General features: G+C 56.0%; 1 protein-coding gene across 3 annotated transcripts in view; it reads left to right on the forward strand.

The window, feature by feature from the left end:
- Nucleotides 1-5,829: 5,829 nt before the first annotated feature.
- Myh14 (myosin heavy chain 14) overlaps nucleotides 5,830-18,455 on the forward strand; it is a 70,774-nt gene continuing 58,148 nt past the window's right edge. Inside the window, exons 1-6 of one of the 3 annotated variants that reach the window (XM_047527987.1) lie at nucleotides 5,830-5,860; nucleotides 10,712-11,119; nucleotides 15,277-15,433; nucleotides 17,289-17,316; nucleotides 17,440-17,542; nucleotides 18,111-18,134. In XM_047527987.1, the coding sequence (XP_047383943.1) occupies nucleotides 10,715-11,119; nucleotides 15,277-15,433; nucleotides 17,289-17,316; nucleotides 17,440-17,542; nucleotides 18,111-18,134 (717 nt within the window). In that variant the 5' untranslated portion in view covers nucleotides 5,830-5,860; nucleotides 10,712-10,714. Of the gene's footprint in view, nucleotides 5,861-7,174; nucleotides 7,317-10,711; nucleotides 11,120-15,276; nucleotides 15,434-17,288; nucleotides 17,317-17,439; nucleotides 17,543-18,110; nucleotides 18,135-18,455 lie in introns of those variants that run through there. The other 2 variants (XM_047527986.1, XM_047527988.1) reach the window with 2 other exon arrangements.

The raw sequence follows: 18,455 nt of genomic DNA on the forward strand, positions 1-18,455 counted from the left end.
TCTTGAGCTGGGGGACATCTTGAATTCTGCCAGCCACGATTTTCTTCACCTTTAGTAGGAAGCTCTGAACTGTGCCTGCCTCCCAGGGCCGCTGAATGATCTGAATGAGTTCATGTGTATAAAATATTTAAACGGTGCCAGCACACACCCTCTCCCAGTACAGGGTGACTATAATTAGCACCTTCTTCCAAAGATGTTAAATACTTAATAATAAATCCTCACCAAAATACTAGCAAAGGTATGTCAGGTTGAAGTGCACCCCATGAATGATGTTGGTCAAAAGGCAGCCCTGGTGCTTGTTTTCCCACCTGGCCTAATTAAAATTGTTTTAGTTTAAGAAGAAATGAATAAAATAACTGTGGTGGTCCTCTGCTTCAGGGTCTCACAAGGCTGAGATCAGTGGGCCAGGGCTGTGGTTTCTCTCAGGGCTCAAGTGGGGAAGGACCAGATTTTGTGCTGACTCACCTGGTTCTGGACAGGCTTCAGTTTTTTCTGGGCTGTTGGTCAGTGGGCACCCTCAGTTTCCTGCCACATGGGTCCCTCCAATAGGGCAGCTCGCTTTATCAAACTATCAGAAAAGAAAGTCACCCAGTAACCTGTGGAGTCACAGTGTTTTCTAACCAAATCCTGGAACCAACATCCACTGCTTTTGCCTTTTTCTATTCATTACAAATTTCTCCCATTCATAAAAGAGAAATAATACCTCACCCCAAAAGCTTGTTGTGAGTGTTATTTGGCCAGCCAGGGGGAGTCAGAGATGTATTCTTGGAAGAGGAAACTTTTGATTCGGGTTTTGAAGTGTGAGTAGGAGCTCATTGGTGACGAGAGTCCTAATTCCATTTCCCGAGTCGACAGCTTCCCTGAGGTATGCTGTGCTCCACATCCTGTGCTGGGGTTCTAGGCACCTAATAAGCGTCTGGCCTTTTTGGAACTACCAGATGCAAGGAGGGGTCAGACCCCAGCCCTGTCCTCTAGGGCCTCCAAGCTGGTGGGGGAGGCAAAGAGGGATACAATTCAAGGTGAGCATGGCAGGGGGAGGCAGGAACAGAGAGGGCGAGGGACTCCGTGAAGGTCAACTTTGAACTAGGTCTTGCCAGAGACGCAAACTGCCCTCTCACACACCTCTCTACCCAGAAATTCATGAGGTCCCGGGGGGCCGGCAACACACCCCAAGCCCCATGCCCGGCCCTGCAGATTCCCACGGACAGCGATGCTGACAGACTCCTGTCCCCCAGCCCTCAGGCCGGGAGACACACTCCAGCCCCTGCTCAAGCACGGCACGTGGCTCTGAGAGCCCTTCCTGTCCGTGCGCCGTGCCTGGGCTGGGTCAGGCCGTGGGTACCCACGGGACTCTGGACTAGGCCCAGCCCTGCAAGGGCTGCTGGTGTGTGAAGGTGCTGGCAGATGTCACTGGAACCCACGTGAGCAGTGTTGGAGTGGACAGCATGCTGAGCCCAGGGAGCCCTCCACACCTGCTGAGCACAGAGGGGCCCTTGGGAAGCTGACCATGGGTAGACAGGTGGGAGAGGACACGACAGGTCGGACAGCACAGCAGACACAGAGGCAGGGAGGTGCGAAAGACCATCCGCCATCCCTGCGCCTGCCACCCCTCCATCCACCATCCACCTATCTGTCCCTCTGTCTGTCCCTCCTCCACCTGCCCATCCACCTCTCTGTCCCTCTTTCTGCCTGTCCACCTGTCTGTCTGTGCATCCCTCCATCCATGTGCTCACCTGCTCCTCCATCTTGCGCTGGCCCCGCTGGCCCCGCGTGGGCCTCCCGCTTCACTGCCTTCCCCTTCGGTGCCTCGGTGCTGCTTCCTGCCATGTTGATTCACACGTCCAGTCAGTCCTTGATTCCAGCAGCCACCCGTCTGTCCAGTCATTTATTTATCCACGTATCAACCGGCAGTACTCCTTCTCCAGGGTCCCCTGTCATATGGATCCACCCAATGTCACCTCTTCAGAGGGCCTTCCCTGTTCTCCTTCAAAAACAATGCCCCTGTGCCCTGCTCCTCTCACCACCTGTGTCTTTTCTCCTCAGCATGGACCCTGAACCACCATGCATTCACTTGGCCGGCATGTGTCCACCCCTAGAGTGCAATCATGCCATGGGTCAGGGCTTGTCAAGTATCAGCTGTGTGCCAGGCTCTGTGTGGGTACTGGGAACACAGCAGGGGACAACCTGGACAAAATCCCCACCCACACAGAGTGGCCATTCTAGTGGGGGTGTCAGAGAATAGACAATAAAGGTAATAAGCACAGGACTGGCGGGTGGGAGGCTCAGGATGCGGAGCGCGGTGGCAAAATGAAGACAGCAGGGTGAGGGGTGTTGGGGGCCTAGGGGGATAAGTGGGTGCTCAGGGAGGCCTCCCTGAAACTGCAAGGAATGGCGGGGAGAGAGGCAGGTGCCAAGGCCCTGAGGCAGGATGGTGCCTGGTGTATCTGAGGAGCAACAAAGAGGCCAGTGTGTCTGGAGTGGAGTAAGGGAGTGAGAAGACGGGAAGGAGAACAGAGAGTGGGCAAAGGGACCAGATGACACAAGCGACTCCGTGGGCCATGGTGAGGACTCTGTTTTCACTCTGCATGTGATTGGGCAAAATTCTGAGCGGGGGTGGGCCGGGTGGAGGCACAGGATCTGACTTAGGGGTGGATGCATTTGCACTGCCTGCTGTGCAGGTGGATTACCTCTGAGTGTTGTGAGAGCAGGACTGTGACTGTCTAAAACAGGGACAACAGCCTAGAGCCCAAGCGTCAAATCCTTCCTGTTTGTGTGAACAGTTCTGGTGGAATGTGGCCCCTCTCACCCCTCTACACCTTGTCTCTGGCTGCTCTGGAGCTGCAGGGCTGGAGTGGAGCAGTCACAGCCTGGGCCATCTGGCCCACAAAGCTAAGGACCTTCGCTGTCTGCCCTTTCACAGACAAGGTTTGCTGACACCTAGCCCAGAACAATGCATGGCACACAGTAGGCGCTCAATAAATATTTGTTGTTGTAGAACTGAGCCTGTCATTCATCCATGACCCACATGTGGCTGCCAGCTTGCTCTTGTCTCCCAGCCAGTACCAGCTCTGGGTCACATGCACCAAAACAACAGCCCAGCAACCAAAAATAAAATACTGGAGCCCTTCAAGACTGCCACAGAGAGTGTCCAGACAGAGCTGAGGCGAGGACCCGGGGCGAAGCGCACGGCCTCGCTCTCCCTGCTTTCTCTGTTGAGACCAGGTCCCCTTCATCCCATCAGGCAAGGAAGCTGCTCCTCTGATTTTTTTTCCTCCTCAAAAAAGCCCCCAAGCCCTCTTCCATCCCCAGACAGTCCTGTCCCTGGCCCTCCCGTCTTCTCCCCTTCCAGCTCCGATTTTCATGGGCTCTTGTGGACCTCCCCACTCGGGTTGGCCCATCACTCAGGTTCTGCACACCAAGGTCTTGCTGTGGGCGGTGCCAGCTGGCAGGAATCCATCTGCCCTGGAGACTCTGGATGCTCCCACTTTCCATGTCCTCGGCCATCCACCTCTCTGTCCCTCTTTCTGCCTGTCCACCTGTCTGTCTGTGCATCCCTCCATCCATGTGCTCACCTGCTCCTCCATCTTGCGCTGGCCCCCGCTGGCCCCGCGTGGGCCTCCCCGCTTCACTGCCTTCCCCTTAGGTGCCTCAGACCCTTGTGTCTGAGTTCCCTCTGCTGCAGCTTATACTGTCCCCTCAGAACCCACAGAGGCATCAGCGCAGTCCCTGAGAGCCAGGGGCTCATGACTTAATAAGGACTGTGTCCCAGCTGGTTGGTGGGGAGGTCTCGAGGCCAAAGGGGATGAGTTTGGGACTTTATCCTGAGGATGTTGTCTTGCAAACTTAGATGGGGGACAGAAGGTAATGCCCCCTTTGGACCCGGTTCTCAGGGGTTCCCCTCTGTTTCTCTCTGGCGATTTTGTGTAGTGCTCCAGTGACAGGTTACATGAGTTCCATCTCAGGCTTTGTCACTTTAGAAATGTGCAAATGTGGGCAACTGTGTCTGGGTGTTCTCACCTGTAAAATGGGCATGCTGTCAGTGCTCACCGCTGAGAGTAGTGGAAGGATTATGGGATTTAATACTTACAAAGGGCTTAGAAGTACTTAAGTGCTCAATAAATATTGTCAACTATTTTTTGAGGTAATTGGGATTGAACCGAGGGACGCCCTACCACTGAGCTACATCCCCAGCCCTTTTATTTTTATTTTGAGAGAGAGTCTCACTAAGTTGCTGAGGCTGGCCTTGATCTTGCAATTCTCCTGCCTCAGCCTCCTAAGTTGCTGGGATTACAGTGTACCACTGTGCCTGGCTGACAGACATTTATTGAGCACCTATTGTGTGCCAGGTCCTGGGGATTCAGCATTGAATAAAACAAAGACCTTTCCCTCCTGGGACTGAAATTCTAGTGCAGAGACATGATACACACATAAACAAACACTACCAGTGTTGTGAGGAAAAACAAAGCAGGGTCCAGTGGGGAGAGAGAGTGAAGAGGGACAGTCGTAAACAGACTCTCAGAAGAGAGACCTTGGAGAAAAATATTGGCAGCTATGCAAACCTGGAAGAAGAGCATTCCTGATGGAAAGAACAGGACATGCAAAGGCACTGAGGCAGGACCAGTCTGAGGAGTGTTTAAGGAACTGAAGAACAACCAGGAGTCCCGTGTGGCTGGAGCAAAATGAAAGAAGTAGAAGTGGAGGGAGGGGGTGAGATCAGAGGGACAGGTGCCTGCGTGGTGCAGGGCCTTGTGGGCCATGGCGAGGGTTTTGACTTTAAGTGAAATGGGAGCCACGAACGTTCTGAACAGAAGAGGGGCGAGTCCTGAACAGAGATTCCACTGGGCACCCTTGACCTTAGACTGTTGTGGGGGTGGGGGAGAGGATAGGGGTAGAGAGATTATCAGCCCAGTTTTACAGATGCTGAACAGAGCTTCTGAGCGGCACTAAGCCACCTGCGGTTCCGAGCAGCCCTTGCTTTGTGACCTTGGGATGTCTCTTAACTCTTCTGGAAGAGCTTCGAATTACCTGTCTGTGAGTTGGGAATCATTTCCCACGTTTGTACAGAGCGCGGTGACTGAAAGCACACGTTCTGGAGTCAGATTCGGAGTTCTCTGCTCTGCCATTTGTCAGCTCTGACTTTGAGCATTTAACACTCTTTCTCAGCTTGGGTTTACCTCATCTGGAAGATGGCGATCTTAATAGCACCAATTTCACGGGTTCGTTGTAAGATCAAATGAAATCAGGCAGGTAACACGCTTTGCAGAGCTCCTGGCATACATCGGGCGCTCAATAAATGATTATTCTTTCTGAGGGTATCACCGCCCACACCTCCCCTGAGGGTGAGGGCCTGGGATAATGCCGGATACGCGGCCGGCGTTCGACAAAAGCGAATTCTTTCTCCTGTCTGTCCTGCCCGCCGGTTCCCTGGGGACCCAGGCATTCCGGCCTCCAGTCGCACCCCCCACGCCGTCTCTCACAAAGGCCCCCATTCAAACCGTGCGCACAAAGCGGCCCATTCACTCTGTCGGCTTGTGCCTCCTGCCCCCGGCCGCCCCCCGCTCCTCTCCATTGGTCACGCCCGCTGCCCGTCAGGCCTGGGGTCCCACCCACGACCGCGCTGCCTGCCTCCGCTCTCCGGCCAAGATCTTTTCCCACGGCTGGCACCCTTCGGCAACTTCTGATTGGCCCTAGCAGCCAGCCGCTCTTCTTGATTGGCGGTCGCTGCCCCCCATGGGCGGGGCCGTAGCTTGCCGCAGCAGGCGCCGATTGGTCCCTGCTGTGCTCGTGGGGGCGGGGCTGCCTTGGCAGACCCTCCTCTCTTTCTCCCCAGGCCGAAGCCTCTGGACGGCCCTGCAAGCCGGTGAGTGTCCTGGGCCGGCAACGCGCTGGGGGCCGCAGAGCGGGGCTGGGCCCGGGGAGGCTGTAGGCTGGGGGCTGCGCTCGGGCCCCGGAGGCCGGTGCGGGCAACCGGAGAGGGGCGGTGACGCGGACACTCACCTTGGGCGCGCAGCGGGACGGCGGCGGCGGGGGAGGGGGGACAGGAGAGCTACACTCCCCCGACCTGAGTTCCTACTGTGTTCGAGGTCGGGTCGGGAGTCCTCGCCGGCGTCACCCGGCCTATTCCACAAAAGGGAAAACTGTGACTTTCTTTGGGACCATGGACGGTTTAATACCTGAGTCATTGCCTTCAATCCCCCGCCCCCAGATGACAGTGTCTTTCTTTTCACGTGTAAAAACTGCGGGTCAGAGAGGAGTGGGGAAAAACCTTTTGAACCCCTACGATGTACTTCACCACTTTTATTTTTATAACTAAAACTATTTCCTTTCATTATTATATTAACTTGTAGTGGTCATATTGTACCCATTTCACAGAAAGGAAAAATCAGATGGAAGCAGGGACTGCAGAGAAACCAGGTGGAGAATAACACTTTGAAGATAAAGTGTGTGCTGAGCCTTTTAACCTTTTTAATCCCACGGTAGCCCCCTAGGGACGGCGGTGGCCCCTTTGAGGATCTACCGCATGTTTGCCCCAACCCCCCTCCTTTAGAATGGCAGCTGACAGTCCGGACTTGAATCCCAGATGTCCCTCTTACTGTGTGACCTAAGCACGTTTCTTCCTCTCTCCGTGCCTCAGTTTCACCATCAGAGAAACGGAGATGCTGATCGTTCCTATCTCATTGGTTAAGATCATTCTAGGAATCAAAACTCCAAGGGCTGTTCTAGGTGAGCAGAAAGACACCCGGCACTCTTACCGGCCTTTCCCCCTCCATTCGCTGGTGAGGGGCCCGAAGCTCCGCAGGCCATGATTGCCTTTTGTCCTCTTTTTAGCTTCCTTCACTCTGTGGACTGTGTTCTCCACTTCCAGGGCGGGGGAAACTGGGATTCAGAGAGAATAAATGGTGAAACGCTGGCCTGGGCCCTTTCTCCACGTGGTTTTATTAATTTCATGGATCGCAATCCCCAGTCAGGAATGCTGGGAGCGGGATTCGAATACCCGCAGTCCTAAGCCCTCTCCGCCGCGGACCTTGACCTTTGCCCACAGAGGAGGAGGAGCCCCTGGCGCCGCCGCCCACCTGGCAATAGGATCACTCTGCCCTCCCCGCCCGTCTCCCTGTCAAAGGCCTGCAGCTCCAGGACCCGCCCCCTTCCCCAGCCAGGCAGGTGCTGGGTGACATCAGACCCGGGCTCCCACCCCGTGACGCGACGTGGCCCCGCCCCGCGCTGGACCGCGGAGGTAGACGCACCTGAGTGCTTTGAAGAGGTCCCGGGATTCCTGTGCCCCCTCCCCGTCTCCCTGCTCCAGCTGGCGCCCCCAGGTAGTCCAAGGATCCGCGGGTTGGGGGCGGGGGGCGACACAGGCACTTGGGACGGGTCGGTGTGGAGGAGATGAGGTTTTGGCGCCCCGACTCCTGGATCCAGAGACGGGGCTTTGGGGTTGGAGAACGGGCTGGAGGCGGATACCCCAGGTCTGAGTGAAGTCAGCAACGCTGCAAGCCGGGATTTCTGGGTCTTGAGGGAGGAAAGGATTGGGGCCAGGATTCAGAGTCTGAGGGCCTGGATTTCTCATCTGAGGAAGGAAGTTAGGGCCCCAACTCCTGGGTCTGAGGGAGGAGGGCTGGGGACTGGATCCCCAGGTCTGAGGGAGAAGGGCTGGGGTCTGAATCCCCAGACTGAGGGAGAGGCTGGGCCTGGATCCCTGGGTCTGAGGGAGGAGGGCTGGGCTGGAGCCCTGGTTCCGAGGGAGGAGGCTGGGCTTGGACCCCTGGGTCTGAGGGAGGAGGCTGGGCCTGGACCCCTGGGTCTGAGGGAGGAGGCTGGGTCTGGGCCCCTGGGTCTGAGGGAGGAGGCTGGGCTGGAGCCCTGGGTCTGAGGGAGGAGGCTGGGCTGGAGCCCTGGGTCTGAGGGAGGAGGCTGGGCTGGAGCCCTGGGTCTGAGGGAGGAGGCTGGGCCTGGACCCCTGGCCCTGAGGGAGGAGGCTGGGCCTGGACCCCTGGCCCTGAGGGAGGAGGGAGGGGGTCTGGACCCCTGGGTCTGAGGGAGGAGGGGTGGTCTGGTGTTCTGGGTCTGAGTGAGGAGAGACTTGCGTCTGGACTCTTGGGTCCTAACAAGACGCTCAGGTTGGAGGTTGGATGCAGTGCCCCAACCCCTGCCCCAGGGCGGCTCCCTGGCTCCTTTCATTCAAGCCCAGTAATGTCTGCCCCTCCCAGGGCAGGTGCTCTCACCTGCCTAGGTGACACTAATGAGCCCTGGCAAAGCATTCCTGCTGGCTGAGGGAGGGCGGGGGAGCAGGAGGGGCGCAGCTGTTTGGGCCAGGTCTGCTGGCTGGATCCTCTGGGGCCATTGTCAGTCCTTAGAACCCAGCATCCTCCCCTCCAAGGGGTCACAGTGAGGTGAGAGAGGGCTGATGATTCAGACTCCTGAGTCCTGAGGGGTTCAGGGGGCTGGGCCCTGGACCCCTGGCTCCAGGGAGGGAGGCTTAGGGCTGAGTGATTGCAAAAACTCCCAAACCCTTCCTGGTCAAAGGCCATAGGGCTGGAGAGGAAGTGGGTGGGGTGGGGTGGGGTGGGGGGTAAAGTCCCAGGGATGGAGCTTGGCTCTGGGTGTATCAAGGCCACACAAGAGGCTGGAGTGAGCCTTGGCTATTTGGGGCTCCAGGGTGGAGAAACACCTCTCTGTTTTCAGAGTGCAGGGGTTCAGGGATAGAAGCCCAAGAGTCACTGGTGCCAGGACTTTGGTGCTGGGAGGTGAGGGATGGCAGGGGCCTCGGCCTGGTGGGTAGAGGTGGAAGCTCTGAGTGGAGGAGGCAGAAATGACCAGAAGTCCTGTGGGGGTGGGGATGCCGTGATGGAGTGTCTGGGGCAGGGGAAAGACAGGCAGCCTTCTACAGGAAGACCCGACGCAGGGCACTTCCTGGCCATCTTGGACTGCCTTGGAATTGCTGTCTACCTCGCAGGCTCCCTGAGGGCAGGAGGGGCCTAGCACGCTGTCTGTGCAGTGCCCTGGGTGCTCCAGAATCACTCACAGGCCTCCATAGGATGTCTGAGGCTGGAGCTGGGCCCATCCCTAGGAGCTCCAAGAGACAGGGGCCCCCATCTGATGCTTCTCCCCTCCTCCCCACCCCCAGACCCATATGGGCACAGCCTGGTACTTGACAGAGTGAAGGAATGGGGCCCGTCTCTGTTTTACAGAGAAGGAAGTGTTGTTGAGGGAGTGAGAGTTTAGCCCACAGGGTGGTGTGAACACAGGTGATCAGGGAACTAGATGACAAAAGCCAGATCCAGACCCTCTGGGGCTCACGTGTCAGAGTAAAAAACCAGGTTGTATCCTTTGTCCCCTCCCTTACCTCACTTCCTATCCTCTTTCTCTCCATCTCCTGGCTCCAGTCACCCTGCTCACTTCACAGTACCAGAGACATATGGGCATATTCTTGCCTCAGGGCCTTTGCACTGACTGTCTGGAAAGCTTTTCCTCCCAACATCCCTGTGACCTGCTCCCTTCATCTCACTCAGGTCTTTATTTTAAAGTGCCACATCAGAGAGGCCTTTCCTAGCCACTCCAATTAAAACTTCAATACCCCCAACCTTAACACCCTGTCCCCAGCTCTCTCACTGGCATTCATTACCATTTAACATACTATATAATTTACTTATTTATCTTTTTATCTGTCTCCTGGGATTAGAACAGCACTGCCAATAAAAATAGACTGCAAGTCCAAAGTGGAATTTAAAATTTAAAAATTTCTAGTAGCCACACTAAAGAAAACTAAAACAGAACAGGTGACATGAGTGAGTAATGCATTTTACTTAACCTAAGACATCCAAAATAGTATCATTTCACATGTCACCAAATATAAAAAATACTAATGGACTAGCTTTCTGTCACACTAAATCTCTGAAATCTGGTGTATATCTTACACTGGGAGCCCCACTGGGTTTGGATACTTCATTGCAAGTGCCAGATAGTTACACGGTGCTATCTATATTTAAGTTGAATTAAATAGAAGAAAATAAAAATTCCCATTCTTCAGTTCTACTTGTCATATTTCAAGTGTCCAGTAGCCCCAGATGGCCGTGGCTCCAGTGCTGGACAGCCTGGGACTAGAATGCACACTGCGTCTGAAAGCAGGGACCTGTTGGCTTGGCAGTTGCTATCTTTTTTATTTTTTTTAAATTAACTCATTTTTAGTTGTTGATGAGTCTTTATTTTATTCATTTATTTATATGTGGTGCTGAGAATGGAACCCAGTGCCTCACACATGCTACACAGGTGCTCAAACACTGAGCCACAACCCCAGCCCTGCAGTTGCTATCTTGAGAATGCATAGACTATGCCTAGTTCCCCAAAGCTGGGCCAATTACATAATTACTGAATGGGTGGACGCATGGATGGATGGGTGGATGGATGGGTGGATGGATGGGTGGATGGATGGATGGGTGGATGATGGATGTGTGGGTGGATGAATGCGTGGGTGGATGGATGGATGAATGGATGGATGGATGGATGGATGAATGGGTGGGTGGATGAATGGATGGATGGGTAGAGGTGGTGAATGGAAGCCACCTCTATTGAACTATTTTGCAGAAATGCAAAAAGAGGTAAAAGTTTGAAGGAATGCGAGGGGCCTGCCCCCTGGGGATTTGGAGTGAGGATGGGGGCACCAGGGATGGAGTCCCATGGATGGGGTGTCACCCTCTCTCTCTCTTCCCTGCAGACCATGGCAGCAGTGACCCTGTCGGTGCCCGGGCGGAAGGCGCCCCCTAGGCCAGGCCCGGTGCCCGAGGCGGCCCAGCCCTTCCTCTTTGCGCCCCGCGGGCCAGGCGCGGGCAGTGGGCCCGGCACAGGCAGCGCCCCGCAGGTGGAATGGACGGCGCGGCGCCTGGTGTGGGTGCCCTCGGAGCTGCACGGATTCGAGGCGGCCGCGCTGCGGGATGAGGGCGAGGAGGAGGCCGAGGTGGAGCTGGCCGAGAGCGGGCGAAGGCTGCGGCTGCCACGGGATCAGATCCAGCGCATGAACCCGCCCAAGTTCAGCAAGGCTGAGGACATGGCCGAGCTGACCTGCCTCAACGAGGCCTCGGTCCTGCACAACCTCCGCGAGCGCTACTACTCGGGCCTCATCTACGTGAGTGGCTGCGCGCCAGGGCCGTGTCCTGGCTGGGTTTCTGGGTGTCAAGGTCCCCACCCAAATTAACATCGTACCCCAGGTCCTGCAACTGTGTCTTCACCTAGGCCAAACACTAGCAGGACCCCTGAGACCCCACCAGGGTGTCTTGATGGTAGATACCCTGTGTTATTTTTGTAATAATAATGATGAGAAGCATAGAAAACAAGGAAGTCACAGTTTATCTCCCTTAGACAAAAACCAGTGTATTATTATCCTAATGTTATATAAGAGGCAACCATGAGTCAACCCAGAGAGTTAATAACACTAACATCTATTAACTAAACACTCTTCTAAACTTTCTAAAATACATTGTCTCAATAACACTTAATAATCATAAAGCATTTAGTCCGCATTTTACAGATAAAGAAACTGAGGCACAGAGAGCTCAAGTTCCTTGACCAAGGGCATCCAGTTGGACTGGAATGGTCTTTGTCCAGGCTTAAGAGTGAGATGGGATTGACCATAGTGAGGTTGATTATGGTGGTCTGTCCACTTCTGCTCATCATTTAATGTCTGTCTCAGTATTTAACCTTTACAGCAAACAGATGGGGTAGGGCAGTGGTACTTAGTCCCGCTTCATGTTGGAGTCATCTAGGGAACCCTCATCTAGAAAAATATCATCTAGAAAATACCCTCATCCTACTTCAGACTGAATCGGGTGTGTTCCATGTCATTGTTGTTTTTAAATAAGCTTCCAAGGCAGTTCTAATGGGGTGATTAGTTCATTTAACATAGGCACAAAGAGGATTAGAGAGATTGATAAGGAATGTCGACAATTATAATAAGAAATTAAAATAATGGGTGGCTAGCAAATATTTATCAAGCACTTACGATGTGCCAGGCACGGTTCTGAGTGCTCTGTGTGAGTTATCAACTCTCCTCTAGGTCAGGGACCGTTGACACCACCTGATGTTCAGGAATGTTAAGTGACCTGGGCCCGGATCACAGGGCCATGGAGGAAACACTCCTGAATTTGAACCCAGAGCCACACTCTGAACACCAGCCAAGAGTGCTGGGGTATCACAGCCTGGCCCCAACACCTTCCCTGTCGAGGGCCACTAAGCACAAGATGAGGATATTTTGAGGATGTCTGATTCCTATTTGGATATTGAGGCTCCGAGAGGAGCTGTAGCTGGCATGGGGGTGGATCTGGGCTTGGATCAAGGGCTATCTGGCCCTGGGTGGAACTGGCACCCTCTCTTGGCTGCTCTGATCCTTCTGATTCCTCACAGCCTTTACAAGCCCCCGGGGGTAGGGAGAGGACTCTGCCCAAGGCCCCGCTGGGGTCCAGGGAGATCAGAGTGGCACCCCAAACAATTGGCCACTATTTTCATTTGAATAAACACTCTGAACCCTCACAGCCACCTCGTGGGGTCTTTGCTGTCATCTGCGTTCTGCAGGTGAGACAGCGAAGCCTCAGGAGACAGGCCTTGGACACAGCCCCACAGCTAGGAACTGGTGCAGCTGGATCTGAACCCAGGTCAGTCTGACTCCAGACCCAGGTCCGAGCCTCTGTGCTAGGAAGATTATCGGAAAGTACAGTGGAAAAACCGTAGGGCTTGAGCCGAGGCTGTGGCCAGAGAGCCAGAACCTCGGGTCTGTGAAAGAGAGACACAGGGAAGGAAAGGTGGTTCCCCAAGTCCAAACCAGAAGCAGATGGGCTCTGGTGATGTTCATCGGTGCTGAGTGAGCACCGCTGCCTGGGGTGGGTGGGGTCTAAATGTCTTCCCCATACAATCTTGTTGTCTCCCTTACAAGGCCTTGAGGCCGGGATTGTCACCTCCCTGTCCTCATAGTCTGGAGGGGGAGGCCACACACCCAGGAAGGACTGGTAATGTGTTGGGCAGGCTGTGTTCCTGGGTCCACCTGGGGTCTGTGCATGCCACACAAGCTTGCATATGGCTCCCCCAGTGTGGGCAGTGCCTTCCCCGTCCCCGGTGGATGAGGACGGTGACACCCAGCAAGTGCTTGCTCTGGCCACTCAGCTCAGCAGTGTTAGCAGCGACACTCAGGCACCACCCTTCTTGTCTCAGGACCGTGCTTAAAACACGTTTGGGTCCAGCTGGTGGTGGGAGAGGGTGGCCCATTTGGCCTGAGTTGCTGAGGGACTTTTGAGGCAGGGGCGCGGGGAAACCGTTTAAGGAGCTCCCTGAGTCTCGGGAATACACCTCCTGCCGTTTCACCCTCAGAGGCCGGTGAGGTGACAGGGGTTAAAAGCCCCATTTCCCAGGGCTGCAGACTAAGGCTTAATGAAGGTGGATTTGGGCCGGGGTGTGACTCAGGGGTAGAGCGCTTGCCTAGCACGTGGAAGGCTCTGGGGTTAATCCCCAGCACTGCAAAAAAGAAAAACACAATCTGTCAAAGTCACCCACAGCTAGAAAACCCCACCTCTGGTTTCCCACCCAGGATGGTGTGGCTTCGCAGCGAGCCAGCCCCTGGCTCCCAGGAGGGACGGGTACTGGGAGTCTCAGAATCCACATTTGGAGTGCATTAAGGGCCCTGCCTTGGCCTGGCTGGTTTTTATTCATTATCTCTAATCCCTGCGGCCTTTGTAATGAGGCGATTGTCTCCTTGGTTTCTCTGGGAGGAAACTGAGACTGTGGGGAGAGTTGCTGGGCTGAGGAGGGGCAGCAGGCTGCCTCCAGGGCCTCAGGAGCCGGGGTGGCCCTTCCAGATCCTTCCAGCTGGGCTCCCCCCTCCGTGCCCTGGCAATTTGGATGTCCCCAACCCTCTTTGGGGGCGGCAGCCTCTACCCCTGGTCCCCTGGTCTTGTTGGTCAACTCAGGTTTCCATCCTGGGTGTCGCCCTGGGAACCAGGTGTGGCTGGTGGGCGGGTTGGTGTGGGGGGTGGGTTCCCCTGCCAGCCAGGAGCGGGGGCCTGGGCGCCGGCAGCCATGAGATACCCGCCCAGGGAATGTGGTCTGGCCGCCCCACCCTGGAGAGCCAGCCGGGAGCTCCTGGAGGGCCTTCCAGGCGCTCAGAGCAGACACCAAGCCAACCGGTTGTGCTGCTCCCCGCTGCTCCCCGCCCGCCCTCCCTCCGTTAGAAGGTTGGCACCTGGGAGCCGGGCAGCCTGCAGTGGCCACACCCTTCCCTGCTTGAGAAGCCCCAGTCTGGGAGCTCCAAGCAGCCCTGTTGCTGACCAGCTAAGTAACAGCCAGTCAGTTAACTAGCTAAGTACATGACTAACTGACTGAGCAGCCAACTGATTCAATAGTTAGCTAGTTAAGATGATAGGCAGCAATTCCTGCTTGCCTGACACCCATTTGTTTGACTGGTCCTTAGATCATGACAAAGTCCCAAATCCAGGCTGAGCAGTGCATAGATAGAGCTCAGGGAACCAAGCTGGATGCAGAGGGGCATGCCTGTCTTCCCAGCGACTCGGAAGGCTGAGGCAGGAGGATCGTAAGTTTGAGGCCAGCCTCAGCAACTTAGTGAGACCCTAAGCAACTCAGCAAGACTGTTAAAAAGCAAACCTGCAGTTCCATCACGGTCCTCTAAGCATCTACCTGCATCTGACGGCAGCAGGAAGCACAGATATGCTCCTGTTGTTTCCCTGGGCAGTGCCACGAGCGCCTTTCCCGAGATGCTGTGGTGTTGGGAATGATAAGACATCCTGCCTCCTGCCCCAGTGCCAGCAGCAGCTTACCCAGCAGCCCCCACCCTCTGCTTCCCTGGGAACACCTCAGGGACCGCCCCACTTGGGCACTGAGAGCTTCGTGGGAATCCATTGTTGAGTGTGCACTCAGGTCGCTTGTTGTCATCTGCTGCTGCAAAAATGCTTTGGGGGGACCTTGCACACGGTCCCTCCATGCATGTCACTTGAGGCAGTCACAGGCTGTGGCCCAAGTCTGACTGACTGCAAAACCCACTTTCCCTCCCATGATGACTCTTGATCCATGTGGCACCTTGGTGTAATTTGGGAAGATTCTTTCATGTCATTCACCTGAAAATGTTCACAACAGACGATGAGATCTACATTGTCCTGGTATAGACAGACCTTGTCCCGACGCCTGGTGCAGTGCCCAACCTGCCCAGCTGTACTCGGTGGTCCTGTGTGGCTCTCAGGGTTGCAAGCAGGCAGCTGAGGCCCTCTTCCTTCTTGCCTGCTATAGACATACTCCGGCCTTTTCTGTGTGGTCATCAACCCATACAAGCAGCTTCCCATCTACACGGAAGCCATTGTGGAGATGTATCGGGGCAAGAAGCGGCACGAGGTGCCACCCCATGTGTATGCAGTGACAGAGGGGGCCTACCGAAGCATGCTCCAAGGTGAGTGTGGGGCCGGGGCTGCAGGCCAGGGCGAGATCTCGTTGTTGGGTGCTGCGGGCACCGGGTACCGTCAGGAGCTGGGCTGGACATTTCCGATTCTCGGAAGTTTCTGGGGAACTGGAGGGAACGTGAATGGAGGCCGGGGTGGGCCAGGTGCTGGGTCCTGCCAGCCAGGCCCTCTGGTCCCTTCTTCCAGCAACGCTATTTAGAAACCAACTTGTGTCAGCTTCTGCAGAATCTAGATGATGGTTCCTAGAGTGTCCGTTCATTCAGCGCCGCCGGGCTGCTGCCGGCTGAGGTCTGGGCCCGGAGCAGGTGCTGCAGGGCCCTCGTGCGTGTGGGAGTGTCCCTCCAGCCAGGGGTCAGGCTCACGTGCCTGGTGGTGGTGGCGGCCAGCTGCATCTGGCCGCGTCACGTAACTGGTTCCTTATTTGCTATTCTCAAAATCCTGAGCCATTGTCACCTGCCAGATAGCATGGGCGTATCAGGCAGCCCTGCACGGCCCACACTGTTCCCGGATCCGCTTCTCCGGGGTTTCTGCCTTGACCCCTGGAGCTGGATCTCCGCACGGGCTGGGTCTTCCAGTTGTCTTTCTGACACTAGTTTCTAGTTCAGTTCCACTGTGGCCTGAGGGCAGGGCTTGACGTGGACTCTTGTCAGCCTGTGCAGGTGTCTTGGTGCAGAAGTGGTCCGTCCTGAGACTGGCGGGCGAGTTGCGTGAGGCAGGCTGGCTGCCCCTGCGTCCAGCCGCTCCCTGGGGCTCTCAGTTCCACTCTGCCCTCCTGCTCTTCTTCCTGCTGGTCTGTTGGTGTCCCTAACTGGAATAGTGGCTTCAGCTATTTCTCCTGGCAGTTCCATGAGGTTTTGGGCTGCGTTCCATCATTAACCTCACAGCACCCAGCACCTCTCATTTCCAGATGGGGAAACTGAGGCACAGAGTGGTGTGGCTACTCTCCATGGTCACCCCGTGGGTGGGCAGCTGGGGGGATTTGAAGGCAGTGCCCAGTTGCCGCCTCTGTGTCATTCCGTGCTGGGTGTGTTGACAGCATTCTTCCTGAGCTTGACGGCGTCCCTGAGGGACAGCGGCTATTTCGAGCCCCCTTTTTCAGATGGAAAAACAGGCACAGAGCAGCCCAGAGGCTGGCCCAAGGCCACACAGAGAAGCAACCAGGTCATACTGCCACCGTGTCCCTGTGGCACCCAGCCAGGCTGCTCGCTCTGAGGTCCCACTGAGTGCGGCTCATTCTCTGGCTTAACCCCCACCCGTTCTTCAAACCACCCAGTGCCCCCTTGCCACTTCCTCAGACCCCAGAGTCGGGCCTGACTCTATGACGGGAGGAGCCGAATGTGTCTTTGGTGTTAGTTTCCGTTTTGTCCGTGTCCCCACTGGAGTTGAAGCTCTGTGACAGCAGACCCTGTGCCAGTCTCTGACTCCTGGGCGGCTGGGGTTCAGCAGGTCGTCAGGTGCAGGGATGACCTTGCAGGCCAACGGTGGGCAGATCGGGGCTGACCCCGGGGTTCAGGACTTCATGTCTGTGTCTTTGAGTCTCTGAAGCCCAGATGAGGTGGCACACAGTAGGGACTCACACTGTGATTATAATCTGTCCAGGTGGGCTTTGTTGTCTCCATTTTCCAGGTGAGAAAACCAAGGCACAGAGAGGGACAGCTGCTTTCCCAGGATAACACAGCAAGCAAGAGGTTTAGTCAGGGAGGGATATTAGAATCCAGGAGTGTCATGCAACAAAACCCAGTCATTTCCTTACCCCTTGGAAATGATTTTGAAATGCATAAAGGACAAGAGGGTCCTGTGGGGGAGCTTCTCCTGCGTGACATACCCACCTTCTTTCCCCTACAGATCGTGAGGATCAGTCCATTCTCTGCACGTGAGTAATCGGGAAGGACTTCCTGGAGGAAGAGGAAGAGGGTCCTGGATGGGCATGGTTCTCCTGCAGCAGGCAGGGCGGGCGTGACCTGGCCTCCTTACCCAGCCTCTGCTTCCCCCACAGCGGGGAGTCTGGAGCTGGGAAGACAGAAAATACCAAGAAGGTCATCCAGTACCTGGCCCACGTGGCATCGTCCCCGAAGGGCAGGAAGGAGCCTGGCGTCCCTGTAAGCCGTCCAGCCTTGGGACACCCTGGGCCCTGCCACCAGTGACATCTCCCCCATCTTGGGCTCTGCTCCCCCGATACTACCTGCCTCCCTCACAGAGTGGCCGTCTCCTGGCCACCCGTGTCACCTGAGCACCTACTGCATGCCTGAACACCTACTGTGTGCCTGCAGTGATGCTGGGAGTGAGGCGGGGCCATGCAGAGATGCGGGGCGGACTCTCTGCCCTGCTGGTCCCGAGTGGCACCTGGCGCTCTGAGCCGACAGGCTGTCCACGGGCCAGTGGGCTGGGGTCTGTGTGACCGCCTTTCCCCATGAACTCGCCCAGCCCTGCAGTAAGGGCCTCCGAGAACCCAGGCAGGGGGTGAGTCCTGCACGCACCCTGGAGCGGATGCCGTGGGACTCAGACCCGGCCACGGGCCCTCAGGCCCCCCGCTCCACACTCCTGGTTCCTGCAGCCCCTCTGCCCCTCAGCCCTGCCACTGCCCATGGCTACCTGTTCACCTGTGTGTCTGTCCACGTTCCATGTGCTGTGTCCTGGTCCATGTCTCGTGTCCCGTGACTTCCTCAGGCCTCCGCCAGCACCGTGTCTTATGTGAGTAGCAGGGAACCGCTCCCGGTCTTGCTGCCCCTAATGCCGCCCTGGCCGCCTAGCCCGCGGTCATCTGGTAGAGAGGTCCAAGAGTGGTTGCACCAGTCAGGGACTGCGCACAGTAAGACTTCTGCTTATTTTGGTCCTACTGTGCACACATCAAGGCTGTCATTCGGTGCAACCCTACTGTGTACATGCTGTCTTCTGCTGCTGTTTACAGCAGCCCTACTGTGTGCGTGTCCAGGCCCCATGCTAACATGGAGTGGCCCAGATACCGACTTAGCACTTATTGCTGACCCACCGTATGTCTAGAGGGGGCCGGTG

The sequence above is a fragment of the Sciurus carolinensis genome, chromosome 16 (assembly GCF_902686445.1).
Source record: "Sciurus carolinensis chromosome 16, mSciCar1.2, whole genome shotgun sequence".
In the NCBI taxonomy this organism is placed as follows: domain Eukaryota; kingdom Metazoa; phylum Chordata; class Mammalia; order Rodentia; family Sciuridae; genus Sciurus; species Sciurus carolinensis.